Here is a 22824-nt window from a genome sequence, read left to right as displayed (position 1 = left end):
TGAAATCCCTGTCTCAGGGAGTGAGCTCCACACCGAGGGACTCTGTGGTCTGGGCTTCGTCAATAAATCTCCTTCAATAAATCCTCTGGAGTGGGACAGAAGAGTGGGGGGCTGCGGCTTCGCGCCTTGACCAGTCCACACCGGGTGAGAAGGGAGCAAAGCTGAACCCCTCAGAGAGCCTGGGTTGCTCTGCTGCAGCAAAAGGCTGAATACCGGGTACAGATACATGGGGAGCAGTGCTCATGCAGGATCTCTGTTACAGCGTGTGTGCACAGACCAGAGACCCAAAGTCCTCTCCAGGTTTGCCACAGAGAGGCTGTCCTGTCTGCAGGCAGGGTTGGGTGCTGGCATCTCAAAAGCACCAAAAACAGCAATAGCATTTCCCCACTGATTGGATTTGCAGCAGGTCACAGGTCCCTGCCCACTTGAGGGCTCTGAGGAAAAGAAAATCAGGAGTGAACCCCAACCCTGGTGGCACCACAGCCGTGCATGAAAGGCAAAGCTGCTGCCCACACCCCAGCCCCGAATCTTGATCTGCCAGGCTCTGCCCACAGCGCTGAGTCACAGCTGCAGGGATCGGATCTGGCACAGAGCACCTGGGCTGCCCCCGCGCCCTCCACCTCCCACCACATCCCAGCCCAGCCCTACCTGCCTGAACCACAGGCTGGCACCAGTCCCAGCCAGGGTGTCACCTTGCCAGGATGTCCCAGCTGGAGCCTTGTGTCCTGAAATGCTGGGTTCAGCCCTTGGAGACACCAGCCTTGGGGAATGGGCAGCACCAAGATGGGCAGGGGCTGATCCAGCCCAGAGAGCATTGTAAGGAGCTCATGCAGCACCCTGGCTCTGTTCCCAGTTGCAATCCCTTCCCAGATTACAACAATAGGGAATGTAATGGGAATTAGTACCTAAGCACTTCAGAGCCTTCCCAGCCAGCACTTGGGCTTTCAGTCCCATGACAGCAGTGGTGGGTCTTACAACCTCCCTTCAGCCCTGGGGAGGTGCTGTGCTCAGGGCAGAGCCAAATTTAGGACTTAGTGATCCTGGGAAGTCCTTCCCATGAGTATCAGGGGTTGGGGTTTTTTTCTATTTTGCAGTAGAGTCAGGTGTTGTTTCTCCTGACTGGTTATTCAGCTGTGGCTCTTGGGGCTGAGTAGGAGAGATCAGTTCCCAATCCCACTTCACAGTAGCCCATCTCAAGCTGCGTGAGCCGCCACAAGCCACAACGTGCCTTGGGTAGCTTTTATTTGCTGGGATAGATCACTCAGCCCTGGGAAAGGGTGGGTTATTCCCGGGGAAGTGGGAGCAATGAATATTTTTAATATTTTTTTCCCAGAGAGTGAGATCTCTCTCTACTTGCACCAGATTTGCTCAGAAGCCAAACGAAGTGACTCTGGGATGGTTCATGTTCAGGCAGCTGTTCTGCTGATCCGAGCGTGCCGAGAGCACGCGAGCCGAGCTCACTGTCTGTGCTTGCTGGCGCGTGCCTCATTTCTTTTGAAAATCAGATGCTTTAGGGGAAACTTTCTTCTTCCAGCTCTGCATGCCCACATCTTGCATATGCAGGCAATCTGGCACACCTCTGCTCTGCGCGCAGATAAAGGCACAGGCGGGCTGCCGGCAGCGAGCCGGGCTGGGAGAGGGCTGGAACCCAGTGGAAAACTTCTCATGCCGCCGTGGGGCTGTAAAACCCAGCTCCCAGCCCACTCTTCACTTTCCAACAACAGAGGGAAGGTTTTCTCCCTGGTCATCTCTTCATGGCTGAAGGCTCAGTGTCCAGGTGCTTTGTTGGGATTGGGATTACTGGCCATGACTCACTAACCCAGCATGACTTTTAGGGGAGAAGCTTCTGTGTGGTAATGCTGAATGCCTTGCTGTGGAAGTCTGTCTTCTCCCAGAATGGTTTTTGTGGTTCTGGAAGACCCCACAGGTGTTGTGCCCACCCCAGCTTCCCGCAGGGCTTGGCTCTGCACACCACCTCCCCTGGTTTTCTGTAAAATTGGGTGAAAAACTCTGGTGTCTCCGAAGGTTCCCAAGAGGCTGCAGCCAGCAGCCATGCAGAAAGCCTGGGTGATGACAGTGAGGTGGCTGAGTGGTACGTGTTGCCTCTGTAGAAACTGTGTGTGGTGCCAGAGGGAGAAGTGATGCTTGGACCCATCTCCTGCTGGGCCCATCGGGGTCAAGCACCAACGCTGCTGCGAATTTTCCCACCATCAGTTCCCATGTGGTCCTGGCACAAGTCCTGCAGTCCCCTCTTTATCCTCGAGAAAATGTCCTGCCCCACCTCGTCCCAGAGAAATGCAATTTAAACAGCTCAGCAGGTAGAGGAAAAGCCTGATTTTCCAGCTGGGCTTTCAGTTCTCCCAGTTTCCAAGACATGCTCTTTGCTGTGCTCAGAGCTGAGGCAGGGTGGACAAAAATGCATCTCATGGTTTAGCAAATGATTTCCTTTCCTAGCTTTGGGCTTTGCCCCAGAACACCACATGCACAAGACTCATCTCTTTTATTGGACTTTTTCTTTCTATTTTAGGCTGAAACCTGAATAATTTGAAACAAAAGGACATCCTCGTGCAGGAGCAGCGTGTGGCTCAGCCCTGAACATGACCACAGAGAGTTTTGCAGAGTTCCTGAACAAGCTCAAGGAAATCCATGAGAAAGAGGTCCAAGGTAAGGAGACATGAGATGTCTGATCAAAAACTGGCCAAGGTCCATTTCTGTGTAATGCCACTTTGATCTGTTTGGTTTCAAATAACCAGAAGGGAGGAGGAGCAGGTGTGGAACTCTGGGGATTAGTGCTGAGCAAGCATTACCTGTGGGGATGTACTGGGATGTGGGATCACAACCTGGCCCTCAGGGGAACACCCCCTCTGATGGCACCTTGGTGCTTCTCACCAGTGGAGAACAAAGTTTACTGAGAAAATCAGTAACATTTTGGATGATGAGGAGGAGCAGAAGAGAGCACCCAAGGCTCCTGGAGAGCGAGCCATGGCGGTGCTCAGTCCCTGCGGGAATCCCACTTGCTCCAAGCGTTAGCCATGGGGGATTTGGCTCCTTTCCTGCTCCTGGTGCCATAATCTGTGCTAAAGGTGAATTGGGAGGTTTGCAGAGGTGACACACACACCTGCTGGGCATCTGCTCCAAGCAACGAGGATTGGAGTACATTTGGATAGTGAAGGATCAAAGGGAAAACAGAGAGATGCAATAATCTATAAGACAGAAGCAGCAGGAGATGAGGCTCTGTTAAAGAAAGCATTAGAGTCAGGTTGGATAGTTTATTCCTCTAGGGAATAAATTATTCCTCAGGTCATACATTATTAAAATAAAACCCATTAGGTTAAGCAACCAAATGCCAAATACAATTGTTTTCCTATTAGAATAATTCCCAGTATCAATATTATGAACAAAACATCAGCACTTTTGGAGGATTCTGGCTTATGAATTCATTCTTCACTTGTGTAATTTCAAGCCGTGTGAGAGTTAGAGGAAGCTGTTGAGCAATTTAAACCACATGTTTACATCTACTTTGCATAAAATGTATTTGACAGGATGTAATGTCTGCAGATCCATCAACCAAAGCCGTTCTTGTTCAGCTGTAAATATTCTCCAAGATGCTTTCCAACCCTGAGAGCTATAAAATACTGCCCACCTGGGAAATGTATGCTGTAGCAAGAAATAAGTAGAAACAAAACTAAACCAGACTTCTGAGGGGGTGGGAGGCAAATGCAGATGCATTAAATACTCGGAATACAAAATGTGCTCACATCCTGTGAGGTTTTTCCAGCTATATTAAACTGTGGTGGTGTTTCACACACACAGTGTGTTATTCCTTCTCGGAAATACGGTTTGTAAATCGATGAGATTTCTGCAAAGCCACGCACCTTCCTGAAGTTCCATCGCTGCAGTTCGTTTCTGAGTGCCAGGGGACTGGCAACAAACACCCACCTCTCTGCCTCTGTTCCTTGTTCCAGGTCTGCACAGCAAGCTGACGGAGCTGACGACGGAGAAGTGCCGGTGAGCAATGCCGAGCCCACCCCACCCACGCCGCGGTGGGACAGGGGGTGGAGGGGTGGTTACACTGCTTAATTTTCAGACCTCCCGAGTTCTCCTCCAAAACTGATGGATTTGGAGAGCACTGCTTGCCTTTCTGGCTCTGCCAAATTCAAACCTTTCGGGAGTTTTTACCACACAAGTCCCCAGCACAGGCAGGGCTTGGTGTGATCCCAACCTACCTCCAGTTCGCCTTCCCACTGGCAAGTGATGCTCGTGCCAGCTTGTGATTATTCTCTTGGGAAGCAATAAACTGTGAGGAAGCGAGTTCCTAACTCCAAGGGAGGTGTCACAGGGCAGCATCTGTGCTCTAACACATTTGTTTCCCCTCCTGCCCCACAAGCAAAAGGGCGCTGTGAATCGAGGCACAGATTTTGGGGAGAAATCCAATAACTCCCTTTTTTTGTGTGTTCTGTTTTTTCAATTAGTGATGCTCAGAGAATTGAAGAGCTGTTTGCTAAAAATCACCAATTGAGAGAACAACAAAAGGTCCTTAAAGAAAATGTAAAGGTGTTAGAAAACAGGTAGGATTTGTTTTTTAATAGGGTGCTGCTTAGTGGCAGCAACTGCATCATCCTAGGGGGAGACTTCGGAATTTGCTGTCTTCCCAGTAAATAGCACGGGAACCTCTGTATTGCTCATACTCAGCTGCTGGGAGAGCTGGAGGAGTCTGAGCACATGCAGAGGAGCTTTCCTAAGCTCATGATGGTGGGACTAGATCTGGGGGGGTGGAAGGGTCAGTGATAACCCCTCTCACCAATTTGGGGTGACGGGCTGGGTGTTCACACTTCTCTGTGGGGAGGGCAGGAGCTTATTTCCCCCATGGAAACTGTGTGGTAACAAGCTGCTGGCCGTGGTTTTTCCTTCCTCCAGGCTGCGAGCAGGTCTCTGTGACAGATGCATGGTCACCCAGGAGCTGGCCAAAAAGAAGCAGAATGAGTATGAGACCTCCCATTTCCAGAGCCTGCAGCACATCTTCATCCTCTGTACGTACCACTGCCCGCTGTAGGCTCAGCTTTGGCTGGCTCAGCCTTTGCTCAGTTAATGCCTCTCCCAGATACTTGCACAGGAGCCCTCGTGGTGACCATGCACCCAGAAGGGGTTTGGGGGTGGGGAGAAGGGAGGGAGCAGAGCTGTGGATGTCAGCCACACCCCCCAAGCAGAGGTAACAAAGCAGCAGAGCTGGGGTTTGCAGTCCTCTGCGCCTCCAGAAAAGAAATGCCAGGCCATGTCAGCTGCAAGGAAAAAAGATGCATTTGGCATGGCAGGAGCAACGCTCTGGCAAAGACAGGAAAGTCACAGCAGCAGCTCAGCACAGGTAAATGGAAATCAAGCAACACGTGTGATGGATCTTCTCCTGAGCTTTTGGCAGGGCTCCCAGCACTGCTCAAGGGTGGGGGGTTTTTTCCCTGGGGATTAGGCTGACCTCGGGAGGGTCCTGGGGGTAAGGAAGATAAGGCATTTAGGAGGGATGGAGAGGTGCCAACAGCCCTTGGTTTATCTCCCCTGCTATGCCACTGCTCCCCGAGTGCTGCTTTTGAGCAGGAGCAAGCCAAGGCAGTCACCCACCCTGCCCGCGGCCTCCTCACTGCAGAACCCGCCCGGTGGGTGATCTCAGCTCCCTCTGGAATTTGCCTGATCCCACCCCAGACCCCCAGTCCTCCCCCTAACTCAGCACCTGCTCATCAGGGGCGGCTGTGGTGTTCAGGGCAGGATGTTGGCTGTGTCCAACCCACCACACCACGGCCGCTGCTGCGTCTGGGTCGTGCTCTCCCCCTGAGCTGGACGAGCTGCAAGCAGACCCAGTCCTGATGAAACCTGAGTCAGAAAGTTGCTCCCTTTTATCCCTTATCCCTGCACATTTTCAGAGAAGGAAGGAAATTCGGCATCTCTCCAAAACCTGCTGCCGTTTCCCCCCTCCTCCTTCCCTGGGGACCCCAGCGAGCTGTGGGGAGTATCAGCTCTCTCCTTGCAGCACCTGAACCCTCAGCACAATCTCTGTCCCTGCAGCTAATGAGACAAATCGCCTGAGGGAAGAGAACAAAACTCTCAAGGAAGAACTGAAGAAGCTCCGGAGCATGGAGTAAGTGCTTTCCTGGGTTTCATTCATTCTCAGGGGTGTTAGTAAGGACAGGGGCATCCCCACAGCTGAGCAGGGCTATGTCCAGACTGCAGCATCCTCAGGGGTATTTTAGCATCTAATTCCTGTGGATTCCTGTATGTATTAGACATTGACACATTCCTAATAGTCTCAAAACCCTTGTTGACCTTTGCTCGCTCCCCTGTTAACCAGCATCCAAGGATTCAGTGTTTGGGGAATAAGGGTATTCAACCCCTCTCCTCCTCATGGGGTACAGCTCATGGGAAGCAAAGTCCTGGGCTGCTCAGCTTGGCCATGGACCTCCACCTGGGCTCTTCCATGGCACCAGCTCCCCTCCTGCAGCAGCCAGGTTGTGTTTTGGAGGAAGGAGAGCGACACACAAGGAACTGTGATGCAGTTAAAGAGGGAGAAGAGATCAGCACCAACAGGTTCATATCCCAGCAGAGCACTGTGCTGAAAGCCAAGTAACCTGCCAGGCTGGCCAATATATACAAATCAGCTCATTCCTCAAGGGTTTAAAGTCCAGAGGAATTAGCACTGAGGAATTAGTTTAGAAATGTGTTTTCTTTGGAGCACAGGAGCACCATCCACTTAAAGAGAAACTCTGGCTTTTACTCCCCAAATGCTTCTCAAGACCTGACTAATTCCAGAGCTGTAGGTTGGGCAGGGCTTGATGAGTGCTCCTGCTCTGCTCTGCTCTCCCTGGGATGCTGGATAGGAAGATTTCCAGCCAAACATCTATGTCTCAGCATCAGAGTCCAGCCAGGACTTTGTCCATGACATAAACATGTGTCTCCAAGACTTAGTCATTCCCTCATAGTCATCAAGAGCATCAGCCCCTCCATCCTGATATGGTGACAGAGCACAGCCACCACATCCTCATTCTGAATCCACCCCTACATCAGGCTGAAAGCCCAGCCAGGGACATACAGGTTCCCACAGGGCTTTTGCAATAGTCACAGCTGGGTCCTGGCTTACCCAACGTCATGGCATCCTGCGATGTTACCCACAGCCAAGTGGGGCAATCAGACCTTGAGCTGTCGTGCTGGCTCTGTCCCATGCTCCAGACTGCAGCTGAGCTAGTGATAAGCTTTAGTGGAAGGAGATGAGTCTGAAGATCCAGTATATCCACATACACACTTACATAAATATGCATATTTGTATATCGGGCTCAGAGCTCTCAGTACAGTGGCTCCAAAACCTTCCTTCTCCTACCCCTTCCCATTAATTCATGTCCTTTTCCTTTCAACAGGGACAGGGCAAAGAACCCAGGAGTCACCTCCAGAGAAAGCAGCTCCACGCCAAGCTCCCCATTGCCTTTACTGTCCCCGGTGAGCAGAAATGTTGGCAGCGAGAAAGGAGCTCACAGGGAAGCAGAAGAAGCCCACCATGATGTGGCAGACCTCAAACTGGGAGAAGGTGGGTGTTGCTGGCTCCTGCCACCCTTGAGGGACCTGGGAACGGGAAGAGTGACAGAGTCATGGTGCAAAACTGCTCTGGGAAAGGGTCTGGAGAGCGAAGGCCAAGCTGTTGTCATCTCAGATGGACATTGCCATGGGTAGAACAGGTGCTGGGGGAGAAATGTACATCAAAGGAGAAACACACTGCTCTGCATTAGAGAAAAAGAGTGTTTGGGAGCCCTCACTGTAACACAAGTGATGTGCAAGTGTGGATCCACCACCTGTTTCATGCAGAGACCATGTTGTTGCCTTGCCCAACCACATGTGTAATGGAGGGAACGTTCAATCAGGTGCTGGCTTGAGCCAAAAGGAAATTTTGACTCAAAGTTTTCAGTAAGGGGTGGTTGGTACCAGCCAGTGGGTCCCTGGGAGGCTGTGAGACTCCAGCACACTGCAGGGCAGGGCTGCAGCAGCTCTGGATGACTGTGTCTTTTTTGCAGAAAAACCTGCAGCACAGAGAAGCTCTCCAAGCAGCAGGACTTCCCCAGGCACTGCCCTCCAAGAAGTCAGCCTTGCAGAAATGGTGAGTTGTCAGAGATGGTCCGATGTCCTCAGGCCTTCTTCCCACCGCTGTGGTCATCTGAACTGGATCAAGACAAGCAGATTGGGATAGGGAAAGAGTAAGAGGCACTCAGAGGGTGAAACAACTAACCAGACTTGGGCAGTGCCAAGGAGGGCACCTACCAAATGCCAGGTGCATTCTCTCTGCAGAAATTGCCACTTGCTGCAAGCAAAGCATGTGAAGTTTGGCACAGGCTCCTGTCCCTGCTGTGAACATGCACATCCACGTTTGCTCCTGTGTTTATCCTTCATGACAACACATCCAGCATCCTTGAGTCCTCTGCCCATTGCTCTGGTTCCTCTCTTAGATGTCTTGCTGGGGAAACCTCTGCGGAATGAAGGAGCTGGGGAGATTGTGCTGAGCCGCATTTCAGTGTAGCTTATTCTGAGCCATAGAGCCAGCTCTCCATTACCTGGGTGAGCAAGGAGCTGGAGCACAGTGAATGTTGGAAAAGCCTGGAGAACGTGTAAACTGTGGGAGTTGTGGGTACCAGGAACAAACACACCACAGCAGCCCTGCCCAAGAGCGGATACAGGTGTCTCTCCATGTGCAGCATAATGAATATTGGTATTTTCAGAGGGCCTGGTGTTCAGTGGTTGCCATTTTGTGCATTGATGCAAACACAAACACAGAGAGTGTGCCAGCTGAGGGTTGCTGAGTGATATGGTGACACTGGGTGCTGGGAGGTGAGACTGCAGGACCTGGAGCCCTGTTCCTGGTCATGGGAAATCAAGCCCACAAACACACCCACATAGGTGCTTCTGTTTTGGCACAGGTTTTGCTTACCTGACCTCCACAAAAAACTTGAAAGATCAGATGAAAAGGGGCTTTGGTAAGGCTGCAGGCAGGCTGTGGGAATAATTAATAGGGATCACAGGAAGGGCTGGTGACATCTCCAGGTGGGCAGGGAAAAGTCAAGTCAGAACATGTGGTGAGCCTTTCATGACAGCTGATGGAGATGATGATGTCCTGGCCTCACAACCAGGTACTCCACTAGAAATACACCCACCAAACCTGTGTGTGCCAGGAGCTTACATGAGTAAAGGCTAGGGAATTTGCAGGGTCTTATCTTGGTTAAGCCACTGAATCATGACTTGAGCAGAGACACAAGACCTCCTGCTCTACAAATCAGGGCAGCCCAAAAACTGAGAGTGCAGTAGATCCTGCCAGAAAGCATAAGGGGGAAATTTCCCAGTAAAAATTAATAAAAATCTGGTCAAGCTGTTGACCAGAATCATCAAACAGAGCACTCAGGAGCTGCTTGTCTTGTTCTCACTGGTAAAGAGATGCATCCCAGCTCAGCTGGGCTCCCTGTAGCCCGGGGTGCACAGCAGAATGGCTCACCTGGACTTTCTCCCCTCTGCCACAGGCATCCCAGAGGATTTCCAACCAGCTGCATGGAACCATTGCCCTGGTGAGACCCGGTTCCAGGCCCTGTCTCCTGGAAAAGAGCCACTCAGGGACAGCAGTGTCACCACCAGCGAGGAAGACTCCTCTCCCTCCGGAGCGCGAGCACAGCCCCAGCCTTGAGGCGTGAGTACCAGCTCCTGGGTCGTGGTGTGGGCCTGACCCATGGCCCAAGGCACTGTCCCACTGGGCAGACTGAGATGGCCGATATTCACTGTGTCTGTCCACCTTCCCCTCCAATCTTCTCCCACAGCCTTGGGGAGGGGGGAATCTCCCAGTTTATACCAGTAAAAAATGACTGGAATGCAGCCCAACAAGATCAGCCTCTCATTATTCCAGCTTCTCAGATAGACCCATAAAGTGAACCAGGTGCCCCCACCTCCAGCTAGGAGAAGGACTTGTCCCACGGCAGGCAGGAATCCCTGCTCCTCCTTATCTATTCTAATGGGCTCTTCTACAGGGCTCAGCACTTACCAGGATTTCATGGATTTCAGGAAGCACAGAAGGCTGAGCAAGGCTAGTGAGTTCACCTGTAGCAAGCTTTCCAGAGTGGGAGTAGCTCTGCTGAGCATTCCTGGGAAAAGCTTGCACTCATGGAAGGGAAATAACCAGTGATAGCAGGGACTGGGTTTACAAAGCAGGTTCATGCACTGTACTAACCTTCTTAGCATGGCTGTAAAAGGCTCCCATTGAGTAAGATTAGGGCAGAGTGGGCTGTTCTTCTGTCCTGGGTGTCTTCAGGCCCACCAAGGCACTAAGAAAGCCCAGGAGGGTGGGTAGGATGCTGCTGGCTGTAAGGCATGATTTGAAAAGTTATGTCTCAGCAGCAGTGCTGATGTGAGTGGTCACTGCATCCTCACCCTCACTCAACCCACTGCTGGACCTGCTGTGGCCCAGGGACAGGGGATTGCTGCTGGATAGGAATGGTTTCCTGCAGTGTGTGCAGTGAGGAGACCTGCTGCCTGAACCCTCCATCCACCAGGACCTTCTTCCCCAGCACCCAAAGGCAAGCATGATGCCAAGAGCTGCAAGAGGGCACAGAAAGAGCAGGACAGACCATGTACATACCCTGCAGGGCTAGGAAACCACAGGAAAACCCTCTGTTTAAAATGATGGTTTTTTTCATTGCTTTTTTTAGTTATTTAACAGCAAGTAAACTGGACTCCCCCAAGGCTGCTCCATCCTACGAAAACCTAAAACTGACCACCCGGAGAGAGCAGCTCTGCCTCCTCCACAAGCACCTTTCCCTGCACCAGCTAGGGCTGACGAGTCACTGCACCTCGGCTGAGCGGGACGGCAGCAGCTTCTCCAGCCATTTGCTCAGGACCAAAGATGCCGAGGGCAGGACACGGTCACGCGACGGCTGGGAAGATCACGCAGCCTTGCTGAAGCTCCCTGCCACCATGGTGTACGTGAGGGATCAGCACCTGGAAGAAAAACTGCACCTCCTCAAGCACCGGGAGCGGCTGCAGCACCTCCTCATGCAGCAGTGCCAGCCAGGCCAGCGGGCAGAGGGAGACACCAAGCTCGCACCTGAGGAGCGGCCCCTCTCCCCGTGGCTGAGCATCGCGGCGGGATGCAAGGAGGAAAGGTCCTTCCTGGAGGATGCCGCGGATGGGAAGGAAGAGAAGGAGCTTTGGCTGAGCCGAGACCGCCCCGAGCTCCGAGCAAAGGTGAAGGAGGCAAGGGATGATGATGCAGACACGCCACTGGATCTGTCAGACTCCGGCCGTGGCAGGGAAACAGACTGGCACCACCGCCGGGAGCTGCGGGGGTGCGGCAGCCCTGGGGAGAGCCCTGCTGAGCTGACAGCCCGCGGCCCTAGTGGGAGACACAGGGCACAGCGGGACGACCTGCGCTTCCCCTACCACTGGCCCAGTGCCACCCGGGCACTGCCTGGTGCTGCCAAGCAGGAAGAGGAGGAGGAAGAGGATGCAGCTGTGGTGAGTACAGCTCGTGTTGGCACCAGCTGTGGCCCCTTCCCCTCCCCAGGGTGTCCAGCACTGCTGCTGGCACCATTGTGACCACTGTTAGGAGGATGGCTTTGATTTATGTGATGCCAGCTTACACATGGCAGAGCCACAGCTGCTCAGCCTGGGCTCTCATTCCCCATCTCCCCTCCAGTGCCTGTGGGGTTTCCATCTGAGCCCAAGGACAGGCAGTGTCTGTGCCCCTTCCTGCAGGCTGGTGCAGGAGGTGTGCTGGGCTCCCTGCAACACACCACAGCACACAGAAACACCTCCGTGATGCTCGTCCCCATGGGTGTCGCACATAAGGGCTGGGGACAATCCTTTCCTCCTGCCTGGTGGCAACAGCCTTTGTGCTCCCTGTATCCCTGTATCCCACAGCTCACGCTCTCACGGGCACATCTGACAAACAACTCCACACCGAGCAACCCGGAGGCCCTTCCTGAGTCTGGGGTGAGACGGGATGTGAGTGCACAGAAGGGAGAACCAGGTAAGAAGCCCCAGGCAAATGTGACATTCGAGAAGGCAAGAGCAAAAGGTGCATTTTGGCAAAGGCATCTCCCAGCCCGGAGCTCTGTGCTGGGCTCTGCACATACCTGCAAACACACTAACAGGAGAGACCCTTCCAGGGACCCAGGTGCTCCTGGCTCCCAACACTTTTGGGCCATTGGGGGAAATTCAGGTTTCACATTTCTGCCCTTGAGAGATCAGTTTTCAACCCTAGAGATGTCCAAAATTCAGGCTCAGTATCTATAGGGAGAAAGTAACTTCAGCTGTTATGGAGAAAAGCCCAGTGTCTCTGCCCAGCACAGTCAGGAGCCACCCATGGGGTGCCCTTGCTCACCTTGCAGAGCACCCTCCTCTCCATGCCTGGTGGCATGGAATTCCCAGGAGCTAAAGAGGTCAATGTAGCTCCAACCTATTGGAAAACCCACTCCAGAGTGAGCAGCAGCAAGATAATGTTGCTGCTCCAGCATTACCCCCCCCGTCTCAGGGAAGTAGAAGCTCAGAAGTCCCCAGGAGAGATGGGGAAAACACAAGAGGTTTGCAGGACCAACACTGGAAAACCATCCCTGTCTGTCCCCTTACTCCAATGCGTGCCCTGTGCTGGCACAGCACACAGGGTTGAGCATGGAGACAGGGATGCTGGTACCTGCAGCAAGTAGATCAGGATGCTCTCCTGCTTTTTCCCCTGCTCCATCCCCCACAAGAGCCCTCTCAAGGCATTCTCCCTGCCTGACCACCAGGGGACACGGGTGCCATGTTTGTCCAGGTGGGTGGGAGGCAGCAGCCATGGAGATCAGAGCAGGAAGCACGTCTGCTGAGAGCTGCTCAGTACCAGTCTTACTGGCTTGACCAGAAAGTTGAGCTCTCCTGGATTAGTTGGTCTGGGCGTGTCAGAGTGGTTTGGGAACACTCTCCGGAGCAGGATTTTTCACGGTGGAAAAAAAAAAAAAAGGGAGTCCTCTGTGATTTACATGCTAAGGAGATATCATCATGGCAGAAGAATTTCAGCTGATTACATTCTGAGTGTGGGAATACAGGACTTTCTTCAGTTCTCACATTAAGGTTGACACAAAGCCCAGGAAACAAGACACAAAAACTTCTGCACTTTCTAGTGAACCTTAACCTGCAGAAGGATAAGGTGAGGATGGGATCAGGCCACAGGGACTTCAGGAGTGCCTGGAAGCAGCAATGTCTGCTCTCCCACCTGGGCAGGGAGGCTGCCCTGCTGAGCCCCACCCCAGCCAGACCTGGTGTCATAACCAAGAAGTACTGAGCTTCTGGAATGCTCCTGCCCCTCTGAAGAGGGCACAGCCCTGTCCCCAGCCCTGTCTGACCTCCACGGCCAGCCCAGGTGTGCTGCCGTGGGTGCAGTCAGGGTGATGCCACCAGCAGCAAGGTTTGGCCCCCAACTTGTGCAGATTCACTCTGTGCAGAGGTCGAGTGTGTGCAGGTTTATGTCTGGAGTTCTGTAGCCTTGAGGTCTATGTGCAGCAAAACCTTTTGCTGGGCAGAGAAGTGTCACCCCTGCCTTTCCTTCCTCTGCTCCTCAGCACATGTTTCCTGCCAAGAGACACTGACCAACACCAACAGCAAATGTGTGAAAAATATGTCCCCACCTGGGGCTAAAATGGGAAGGTGCAGTCTGGGGTTTAAATACCCCTCAGCTTCCCACCTGAATGTAGCCACAGATGTAGGGGCAACACTTGCAACTTTGGTGTAGCAAAGTCCTACGGATACACCTTTACTGGGAGCTGGTTTCCCAACAGAGTCCTGTTGGATCATCCATAAACATTCATTCCAAGCCACTAAGCTCGCAGTGTCTCTGCTTTGCAACACAGTTTATTGCTAAACCTGTTTTCTGCCTCAGTGGCTCTCAGAGCACGGACCAGTGGCTCTGTGTCTGCTCATAAGCTTGTCAAGCCTCCTGCCAGCCAAAAAAGCCCTTCTTTTTGTGTTTCCTTAGATGAAGATGATGCTGAGTCTGGGAAGCAGGAATCCGATGAGCCAGACACAACGGACAGCGAGGTTGGTTTGTTCTCCTCAGCCATCAGCTTAGGCTGCCGGGTCCAAGAGGCATAAGACAGGTTGTCCCTGCCCAAGCTCCCTGCAGAAGGTGCCAAAACTCATTCCCACCCTGTTACACAACTTGTTGCTGAGGGATAGAATTATCACTCTTTCCAGCTAGACAAGAGTGTTTATGAACAATAGCATTTGTCATCACTCCATAGGAATGATCACAAAGGTCCCTGGCAATGCCACTAGCTCCCTGGGAAATCCAGGGTAGTTTGTAGACTGACTGTTCTCATTGCTATAGGGGGCTGCCCCATATGAAGACGAGATCCTACAAGAAGCCGAGGCTGATGGGAAATACTTTTGCACCAAAGACAAAGCTCATGTGCAGCAGAAGAAGAGAAAAAGAGGACAGGATCTTCGGCTGAAAGGTAGGGAGGAGGAGTCCCTCGGGGCATCAGCTCGGGGTCACAATTTCTGCTGCTTCCCAAGAGGCTCCTGTGAGAAAAGCGTGAGGGAACCGAGGGCAGAGGGGAGGAGGGTTCTTCTGCCGAGCACATACCACGCTGTGCTGTGTTTTGGCAACACCTGTCTCCAGCTGGAGGAGCCCCCTGCTAATGGTTAGCCAGGGCAGCCTGGGCAGGGTGACCAGGAGAGCACTCCTGAGCACCTAAGCTAACAGAGCTGTGTTTGCTTAGCAGGTCAGGGAGGCAGTGACTGGGGAAGGCCAAATTCCCAGGGGTGAGTTATTCACATGCAGAGAAAGGTTTCTGTCCATTCTGTTGATCTCCCAGTGTGGCTGGGGAGGTTTCCCTGCTGACAGAGGAATGTGTTGTACTCATGTTTTCTACAGGTGAATAAGCAGAAAACTGCTCCTGATAAGGGTAAGGATAAGACAGACCTTTGTCTGTCAGGCCTTAAAAAGTGCTCTGTCAGACAAACCCTGCTGCTCACCCCCTCTGTACCAGCCATAAAGACAGGGAAGTGTTGACCCAATTATAAATGCAGAGAGGTCTGCTGCTGGAACATGAAAGGAGATTGTTTAACAGCCCAGCCTTCAGAGGGGTCTGCTTACTCAGGGTACACCACCAGAGCTGAGTGACAAGAGGATTTGCTCTACAAAATCAGCCACTCAGAGCAGTGGGGGGGAAGATGCCCTGTACACCCCAGGGCAGACACATCCAACCTTCTAGGACAGGATGGAGATGTCCCGAGTGAGGACTGAATGCAGCTGTGGTAGGAATGGGGCGATGGAGAGGCATAACACTTCTCTCAGCATGTGGTGTGGGCCATGTACCACACTGGAAGGGGGGAAAATACAAGGAATACATCCTGCTGGTCTGGGTACCCTCTCAGGTATGCTCCTGCATCAGGTCAGTTCTCTGCCTATTTCTGCTTTACATGTTGTTTCTGTGTCCGGGATGACAACAGCCTCCCCTGGATAATCCACACCTCACTTGTGAGGTGTTTCTCTTGGTCGTTCCTCTGCTGAGTTTTGCTTCCTCCTGCACTGTCCCTATTTTGGGATGAGGCCATGCTGATTCCATACGTGTAAATCCATTGCTCTGTGGTTGACTCCTGCTGTCATCTTGCTGTTTACAGGAGCTAAGAAGTCAATGAGAGGAAGAAAGAAAATCAAAGTGGAGCAATGCTCAGTGGGGATCACAAAGGAACTGGAGAATTGTTCTGCTTCCCACAACGATACCTCTGAGGAGAGTTAACAGCAGGGCAGGATGAAGTGACATGGAGGGCTCGGAGGCCTCAGCATCCCACCCACGCTGGGAGTGAATCCTTCTGTCATGCTGGGCCTGGCAGTGGGAATTCATAAGGACCCACTAATGGGTAGAGCACTCAGAAACTCCTCACTCAGTGCCCCAGGAGAGGCTAGGCAAGGAAGAGCCATGCAGGTGATCCCCAGAGCAGCCAGGTCATTGCTGGTGGAGCAGCACATTCAGCCACCCCAGCCTTGCATTGGAGCAGACCCTCAGACTGGTGCTAAGAGGAGGAAACATCTCTTTGCAGCACTCACCCTGGATCAGAACAATGATTCTTCCCTGGGATTTCATGCTTGGAGAACAGACTACCCAGACCCCCTTCCTCATGTAGGATGGCCTGGTGGCTGGTCAAAGGGTGGTGACCAAGCTAAATGCTGCATGTACAAACTTGCTTTGATTAAATCCCTACCCAAGTTTCATACATATGTGGATCTTCTTTGACCTGGAAAAAAGTCCATGGTTTCCTTTTCCAGTTAAGTGAGGAGCAAGCACATGAGTGGACAGGTGGGATGTGTCCCTAGAGAGGGCAGGGAGAAGAGCATGGGAAGGGAGGGCTTGGGTGCTCCCTCTCCCCAAGGTGTTCTGCATGCCTGGAAAAGGTCAGTGTGTGAGACCTAGCTGTGGCTCACAGCAGAGCACCAGCTCAGCAATTCACACTAACTTTGGCAGGATCGCTGGGAGCTGTTTTTCACATGGATAAACTGTTCTTAATAATATTTTTTTCTGTTGGGCTGAGATGGGAAGGACTGCAGTGAGCATCCCTGCAGCCACAACATCGCTCCAGGAGCCAGGCTGGGGTGTTCCTGGAGCACAGCTGGAGAACAGGGGGACAAAACAGGAGACCAGAGAAGGAGTGCCAGAGCCAGTACTTTCCCTGGTTGGTGCCCCATCATTTCCTTTACCCACAGTTATTTCTATTTAAACGTGTGTTTGTCTGTCCGTTCACAAGAGCGAAGGCGAAGCGCAGCCAGCCAAGAGCAGCATCTTTATCCTGCAGCACCTTCCCGCCTCCCCAGCACCAAAATCTCACTTTAAGAGGGGGAGCAGGGGCGAGAGGGGGTCCAGCCCTGCACGGGGCAGTCCTGCACCCAGCCGGGCGGGAGCGGTGGAAGCGGTGCGGGAGCGGTGGAAGCGGTGCGAGAGCGATGCGGGAGCGGGAGCGGTGGAAGCGGTGCGGGAGCGGTGGAAGCGGTGCGGGAGAGGTGGAAGCGGTGCGAGAGCGATGCGGGAGCGGTGCGGTTGCGGGAGCGGTGCGGGCGGAGCGGCGGGCGGGCAGTGCCGCCTGCTGGGCACCGCCGGGCAGGGCCAGGGCCGCTCCCGGAGCGCGGGGGATGCGGTTCGGCCCCCGGGGAGCACCGCAAGGTCTGCCCCGGATGGCTCTGGAGCCACGGAAAGCGGACCGGCAGCGGGGATGGAGCGGGGGAGTCCCGCGGGGCGGCTACTGCCAGGATAGCTCAGAGCAGCTAAACTTCCCGGGCTGGAAAATAACTGAGACGGTGCAGCAGAAGGGTCTGGAGCACAGATCTGCTGAGGGAGCTGGAGGTGCTCATCCTGGAGAAAAAGGAGGCTCAGCGGGGGACCTTATCGCTCTCTGCGACCACCTGGAAGGAGGTTGTGGCCAGGTGGGGTTTGGTCTTTTCCCCCTGGTAACAAGTGATAGGTAAACAGGAAATGGCCTCAAGTTGCACAAGGGAAGGTTTAGATCGGATATCAGGAAAAATTTCTTCACCAGAAGGGTTATCAAGCACTGAAAAGGCTGCCCAGGGCAGTGGTGGCGTCACCAGAGTTGCAGGGCTGATTTTTTCCAGCTCAAAGCGTTCACCAGATCACGGCCATGGGAAGGGGATCAGGGTCACCATTGTCGCCTTCCCCCCTCGGTCCCGGGCAGACAGCACTGAGCCTGCCCCTCCTCAGACCGACTTGCAGGGGGCAGCAATACCCAGAGCAGCACTGAACACGGTGGTGAACTGGATAAAACTGTCTTTTAAAAATACCACAGCCAAAAAAAAAAAAAAAAAAGTCGAAGTGTAATCCCATAAAGAGGCCCCTCAGACTGTAAGAAGTAGCCTAGGATGGGGAGAACTGAAGAGGGAGGGAACTTTTATAGCACATAAAATAATCACCTCCCTATGACAATCCCTTGATAAGCAAAGGTGCAGAAGTCTTGCCAAAAATAATGAAGTCCTCAATTTCTTTTTTTCCCACAGAATTTTTTTCCCTCCCTTTGCACAAGACCACCACAGAATCCACTTTAATTTATAGGACTTTAATTTTTATTTATATTGCTTCTTGCCTTCTTGCAGCAGGCATTTTCACTCGTATCTTCTGCAGGGTGTGTTTGAGGGGCTGGCAGGGACACATATTTCATAGTTAGGGCAGCCCCATAACTATAAAAACAAAAAATAGTTTTGTCAGGTCTGACTAAAGTGCTCCTCTGAGCAAGTTGTTGCCGTAAATTAAACTTTATATGCTGCACTTGATCTAGTGCTGGAATTTCTCTGCTCCAACCTAGGCCCTGGCTTGCTGTTACCTTCTCACCATGTTGCAGAAAGGTGAATAATTGCTGAGGTCCATTAATTGTCATAATTATGCTTGTCAGTCTTTTGTTCAAGTCATTCTTGACAGGTGTGTATTAATCTGGTGATATGCAGGCAGCAAGCCTCTGACTTGAACTATTCTGCTGTAAGGAAGAAATCTGAGCCCTGCAAGGAGCCCTGGAGCTTCACAGAGGTTTCCATGTGGACGTTCAGCTCCGCCCGAGGTAACGTGTTTGCAGGAACACACAGGGCAGCGTTCAGCCCAACAGGCAGATCCTGCCTTCCCTGCAGCCCAGCAGCCTTTAATAACCCACTGAAGTTTGGCTAATGACTCCAAGGGGCATCTGTGTGCCAGACCCAGCAATCTATGCTTTTTGCAGAGTTAATCCATTTTGTTGCCACAGTCCTGCTTAGTACGAGAAGGAGGTTTTACACAATAATCTTCAGAAATCCACTGAAATTACCCTCAGAGCAATACAGCAGAAGGGAAGCTGTCCCATGAGCAGATCAGTCCTTCTGGCAGCTCACGTTTGTTTTGTTCAGACGACTTACAGCTCTGATGTCACCAGTGATGTGGTGTAGGTAGGACATCTGGGCAGGCAAACTGGTTTCCCAGAGGAATGGGTTCAGAGCCCAGCTTGGGTTCACTCAGGTCAGGGGCCGGATTTGAAATTGCACAGAAGTCTGGGAGAGCGATGGTGTAACCATTTCTGTTCGCTTTTAGTCCATCCAAAATAGCAACGAGTGGTTCCCTTATTGCCTGTCAGGCCAAACAATTCTGGTAACAGACCATTGCAATTCTTTTGCTTCCTGATCCTTAAGCATCTGCACATGCTTAATCATCCTCACAGCACAGATCCCTGCTCTTAGCTCACAGAACCCCCCGATCCTCCCTGTGCATCAGCCTCCCACTAAACTGACATTTTCAGCTACTCTCTAGACTTGATTTGTAAAATTTTGTGAGAAATAAATTTATGCAAGACAAGCTGTGAGTATAAATCTCCATCTCAGGCAAAAAAAAGAAACCTGCCACGACACAAAGGTTCCTCTGTTGCATGTGTAAGGGAGATGGTGCTGGGCAGGAAAGTAGGAAGTGCAACAAGCTCAAAGCAAAAGGGAACTGTGCTGGGGATGTGGCTGGCTGCAATGCAGGAACCAAAAACCACCAAAACCAAAGATATGCATGTCAGATCCTCCCCCCTCACAACCTTCTGTGGTGGTATTGCTTTCATGGCAATAGATGACTTGAAGGTGATTTAATCCATGCCCTTTTCATGAGCCTGAGCACCACCTTCTCTGCAGTGAAATGCTTTCAGCTGGGGTCTGGTCAGCCTGCAGTGCCCATTTATAGTGCTGGCTTTGGAAACACAGCTTCACTCTTCCGTTCACCGCAGGAAAACTCATTCCAAGCATTACTGAAGCCTTGCTTAAATCCTGTTTTGGGAATTTAAGTGGGATGGGCATTTTTATGTAGGTCCTTCCCAGGGTCATATGTGCCCTGAATGTCTGAAAAAGGCAGCACAGACCCTGGCAGCCTCCTGTGGTGCACAGGAAGGAGGGGACAGGGACAACTCAGGTGTTCAGAATGGAGACAAAGACAAGCCTTTAACTTTTGAAAAGAGGCTGTGAAGTCATGGATAGGTTTAGCAAGTCCAGAAAGCAGTGGTGGTTCTTGAAGAGAGAGATTTTGGGGAGTTCCTTTGCTCCTTTATCTCTAGCAAAGTTTACTGTAGGAGTTTTTAAGCCAAAGTTCATGTTCCTCTTGCATCCCTTGGGTATCACAGCTTTCTGCTCTGCCTTGAACATTCTCACCAAGCCTTCAAGAGTTCCCCAGCTCCAGCAGGGCTGTGCTGCACACCCTACTCATGCCAAACCTGCTTTTGGATGTGCTGAGCTCCAGGAGGACCACTCCAGAAAGCACATTTTGCAAGATTCTCTCATGAAAATTATTGATTTATTAATAACAGCGCGTAGTACAGCACCACGTGCTTCGGGGGAGAGGGTTTGATTCGTTTATTCACAAATCCTCATGTAAACACCGCGTAACAATTTCGTGACTCAAGAACAGGGCCCTCCTGGGTGCAGAGAGAGATGACTCAATCAATCAGCTCCTTATCTTTTGAATACTTTGTGTCACGCAGGAGAGCCTGAGTCATTTTCCCAGGCGCACGGTTATCAGCACAGAGGTCTGCTGGCAGTGTTTGCCTCCTGGGGATCAGCAGCTGATTTTGCTGTAACTGTGACTCTGCAGCGAGAGCAGAGGGTTGTGTCACCCCTGCGGGTGAGCACATGGCAGTCCAGGGGACACGGCCACTCCGCTCCAGCAGCGGCCAAGGGAAACCAGGACTCACAACTGGAACCCTCTGGAGGCAGCTTAAAACCACAGCAGGTCACGCAGGTGGGACTGACAGCTTGAGTCAAACCTGGCTTGACAGGGTTTGGGATGCGGGAGGAAGGCGATGAAGACGGATGTGCCAGCAGGGAGCAGGAGTGATCCAACATGTGAGCGCAGTTCGGAAGGGTCTCATCATTTCTTACATACGTAACACACATAGGAAATGTGTTTTCTGAGACATACTGAAGAGGAGGAGGAAAATGAGCTCAGGAGAATGCACAGTTCCAAAAATGCAGTGGTTGGTCTTTAGATGGATGTGGTGAGTGTGAAGCTGAGCTCCAAAGAGCGCTGGTTCCCTTGGGTGTGTTGATTTCAGGAGAGAATTTAAAAGGATCAAGCTATGATAGAAATTTGGGTCAAATTTCCAAGGTCCTTGGATTAGAGCCTGTTCAGAAGAGAGGGGACAGTAAGCTCTGGGTGCATGTGGCACTTACGAATCATCCTCCCAGAATTCTGAGACCACCCTGGTACCCCATGAGGCCTCTTGGATCCCCATTCCCACTCTCCTTAGGATGCAAAAATGTGTACAGAAATTTCTGGTACCTTAATACCACCAGTTCCTCCAAATGGAAGCTGCTCTTCTGGTTCCCAGCCTAAATATACTTATGACCTGTTTATCTTTGCTTGATTTTGGGCCATGATTTTGCAAAAAATATAACACCCAGCCCACATATGTACTTTAAAATGCTGTCTCATACCAGATGCTTAGACCAAATCCTGCAGTTCTTGCACATAGAAAAATCCTTGTGACCTTGGTGACTCTACTCCCCATATATTATTGGAATAAGGACTTGCAGGCTTGTCCTGTTCCACACCAGTTCCTTATTCCAGCAGCCCCTGACTCCTCAGACATGTATCCACACAGCCCAGGGCTTCCTTTAAGGCAGAGCAGAAGCTCCAGGAGCAAAATGAGCATGAGTTGAGTATTGGAGATTCAGAGTGATGCTTTATATCTGTGCGATAACATTGTTGTAAATGCAAATCTATCTGTCTTCCTCTTTGTCCAGGGATTTTGAGGTGGTTAAGGCTGGAGTGGCTTCAGCCCAGAACTTGAAGCTGCTGTGCAGCAGCAGGGTGGAGAGTCCAGCCATGTTCCAAAAGAGCATCCCCCTCCATGAATGAGAGAACGTGTATGAGCTCAGGGCTCCTCTGTCCCCCCACACCAGGGATTCCCTGCAGGGAGGAAAGGTTGCTCAAGGTCGTACCCAGTCGCTTTCGTTTGTGGGAGTGATGCTGATGTGCCACTCATCTGTTTTAGCGTCAGATTCCTTGAAACAGAGCACTGTGCTCTCTGTACTCAGACACCGGGAGCGAGTTCACCTGTCAGATGTAGATGAAAGCTCCCCAACATTAACAGCAGCAACACTCAAACTGCTAAATTCAGCTTTGAAGTTAGCAACCCACTAAGCCACGGAGGCTGCTCCTTTCTGTGCTGACTCAGTGGGACGATTTACATCCCACAGCTATTTTTACAAGGAAAGAATAACAAAAAAGCCACACATTTATTTTTCAAAATCCAATCTTGGGTTCTAGAGAATTGTTTGCAGCAAGCCTACATAGGTTTCCATGCCTATTTATCCCTTGGCTTATTTGATGGTCTTGCCAGCAGGAAGGATTTTAATTCCTTTTTATCCCAAACTATTTTTTTCCACAGCTGTGATATGAGATGGTTCTGCCAAATAATTTAGGCTCAAAACCTGACCTATATTGAATAGCATAAGATACTGAGGATGTTCTCGAGATTTTAAGAGGAGACTTTGTATTTCACTGTAGGATTTTTAATGAAAGCCTACAAGAACACATTGTCTTATGTTTCCTATCCTAATCCTATTATTATTAATAAATACTGTAAGACATGTTGATGGCCCACTTTCAACAGTATACAAAAAAGGATCTTATGAAACAGCCATATGAAAAGACATAAAACCTGTATGTGTTTTATAGGACAGTTTCAAAATCTATCTTTTGTTCAGTGCCCATATTTCAGTCCAGACATTGGTTTGATTGCTGATGTAGACCATAAGCAATATCAAGAGTTGTCATGTAGCTTCTTCAAGCA

General features: G+C 51.5%; 1 protein-coding gene across 1 annotated transcript; it reads left to right on the top strand.

The window, feature by feature from the left end:
• Nucleotides 1–2597: 2597 nt before the first annotated feature.
• On the top strand, nucleotides 2598–16254 carry RBBP8NL (RBBP8 N-terminal like). Its single transcript, XM_027710685.2, has 13 exons — nucleotides 2598–2664; nucleotides 3966–4008; nucleotides 4473–4568; nucleotides 4918–5030; nucleotides 6055–6127; nucleotides 7398–7564; nucleotides 8046–8128; nucleotides 9537–9700; nucleotides 10713–11517; nucleotides 11923–12031; nucleotides 14012–14073; nucleotides 14363–14489; nucleotides 15661–16254. Exons 1-13 carry the CDS (start codon nucleotides 2598–2600, stop codon nucleotides 15777–15779), a joined length of 2028 nt encoding a protein of 675 aa, XP_027566486.1. The 3' UTR covers nucleotides 15780–16254.
• The last annotated feature ends 6570 nt before the right edge of the window (nucleotides 16255–22824 follow it).

Source organism: Pipra filicauda, unplaced genomic scaffold (assembly GCF_003945595.2).
Source record: "Pipra filicauda isolate LSUMZ 115617 unplaced genomic scaffold, ASM394559v2 scaffold13_size5146498_pilon, whole genome shotgun sequence".
NCBI classification, from domain to species: Eukaryota; Metazoa; Chordata; class Aves; order Passeriformes; family Pipridae; genus Pipra; species Pipra filicauda.
This window is presented reverse-complemented; position numbering and strand designations above follow the sequence as displayed.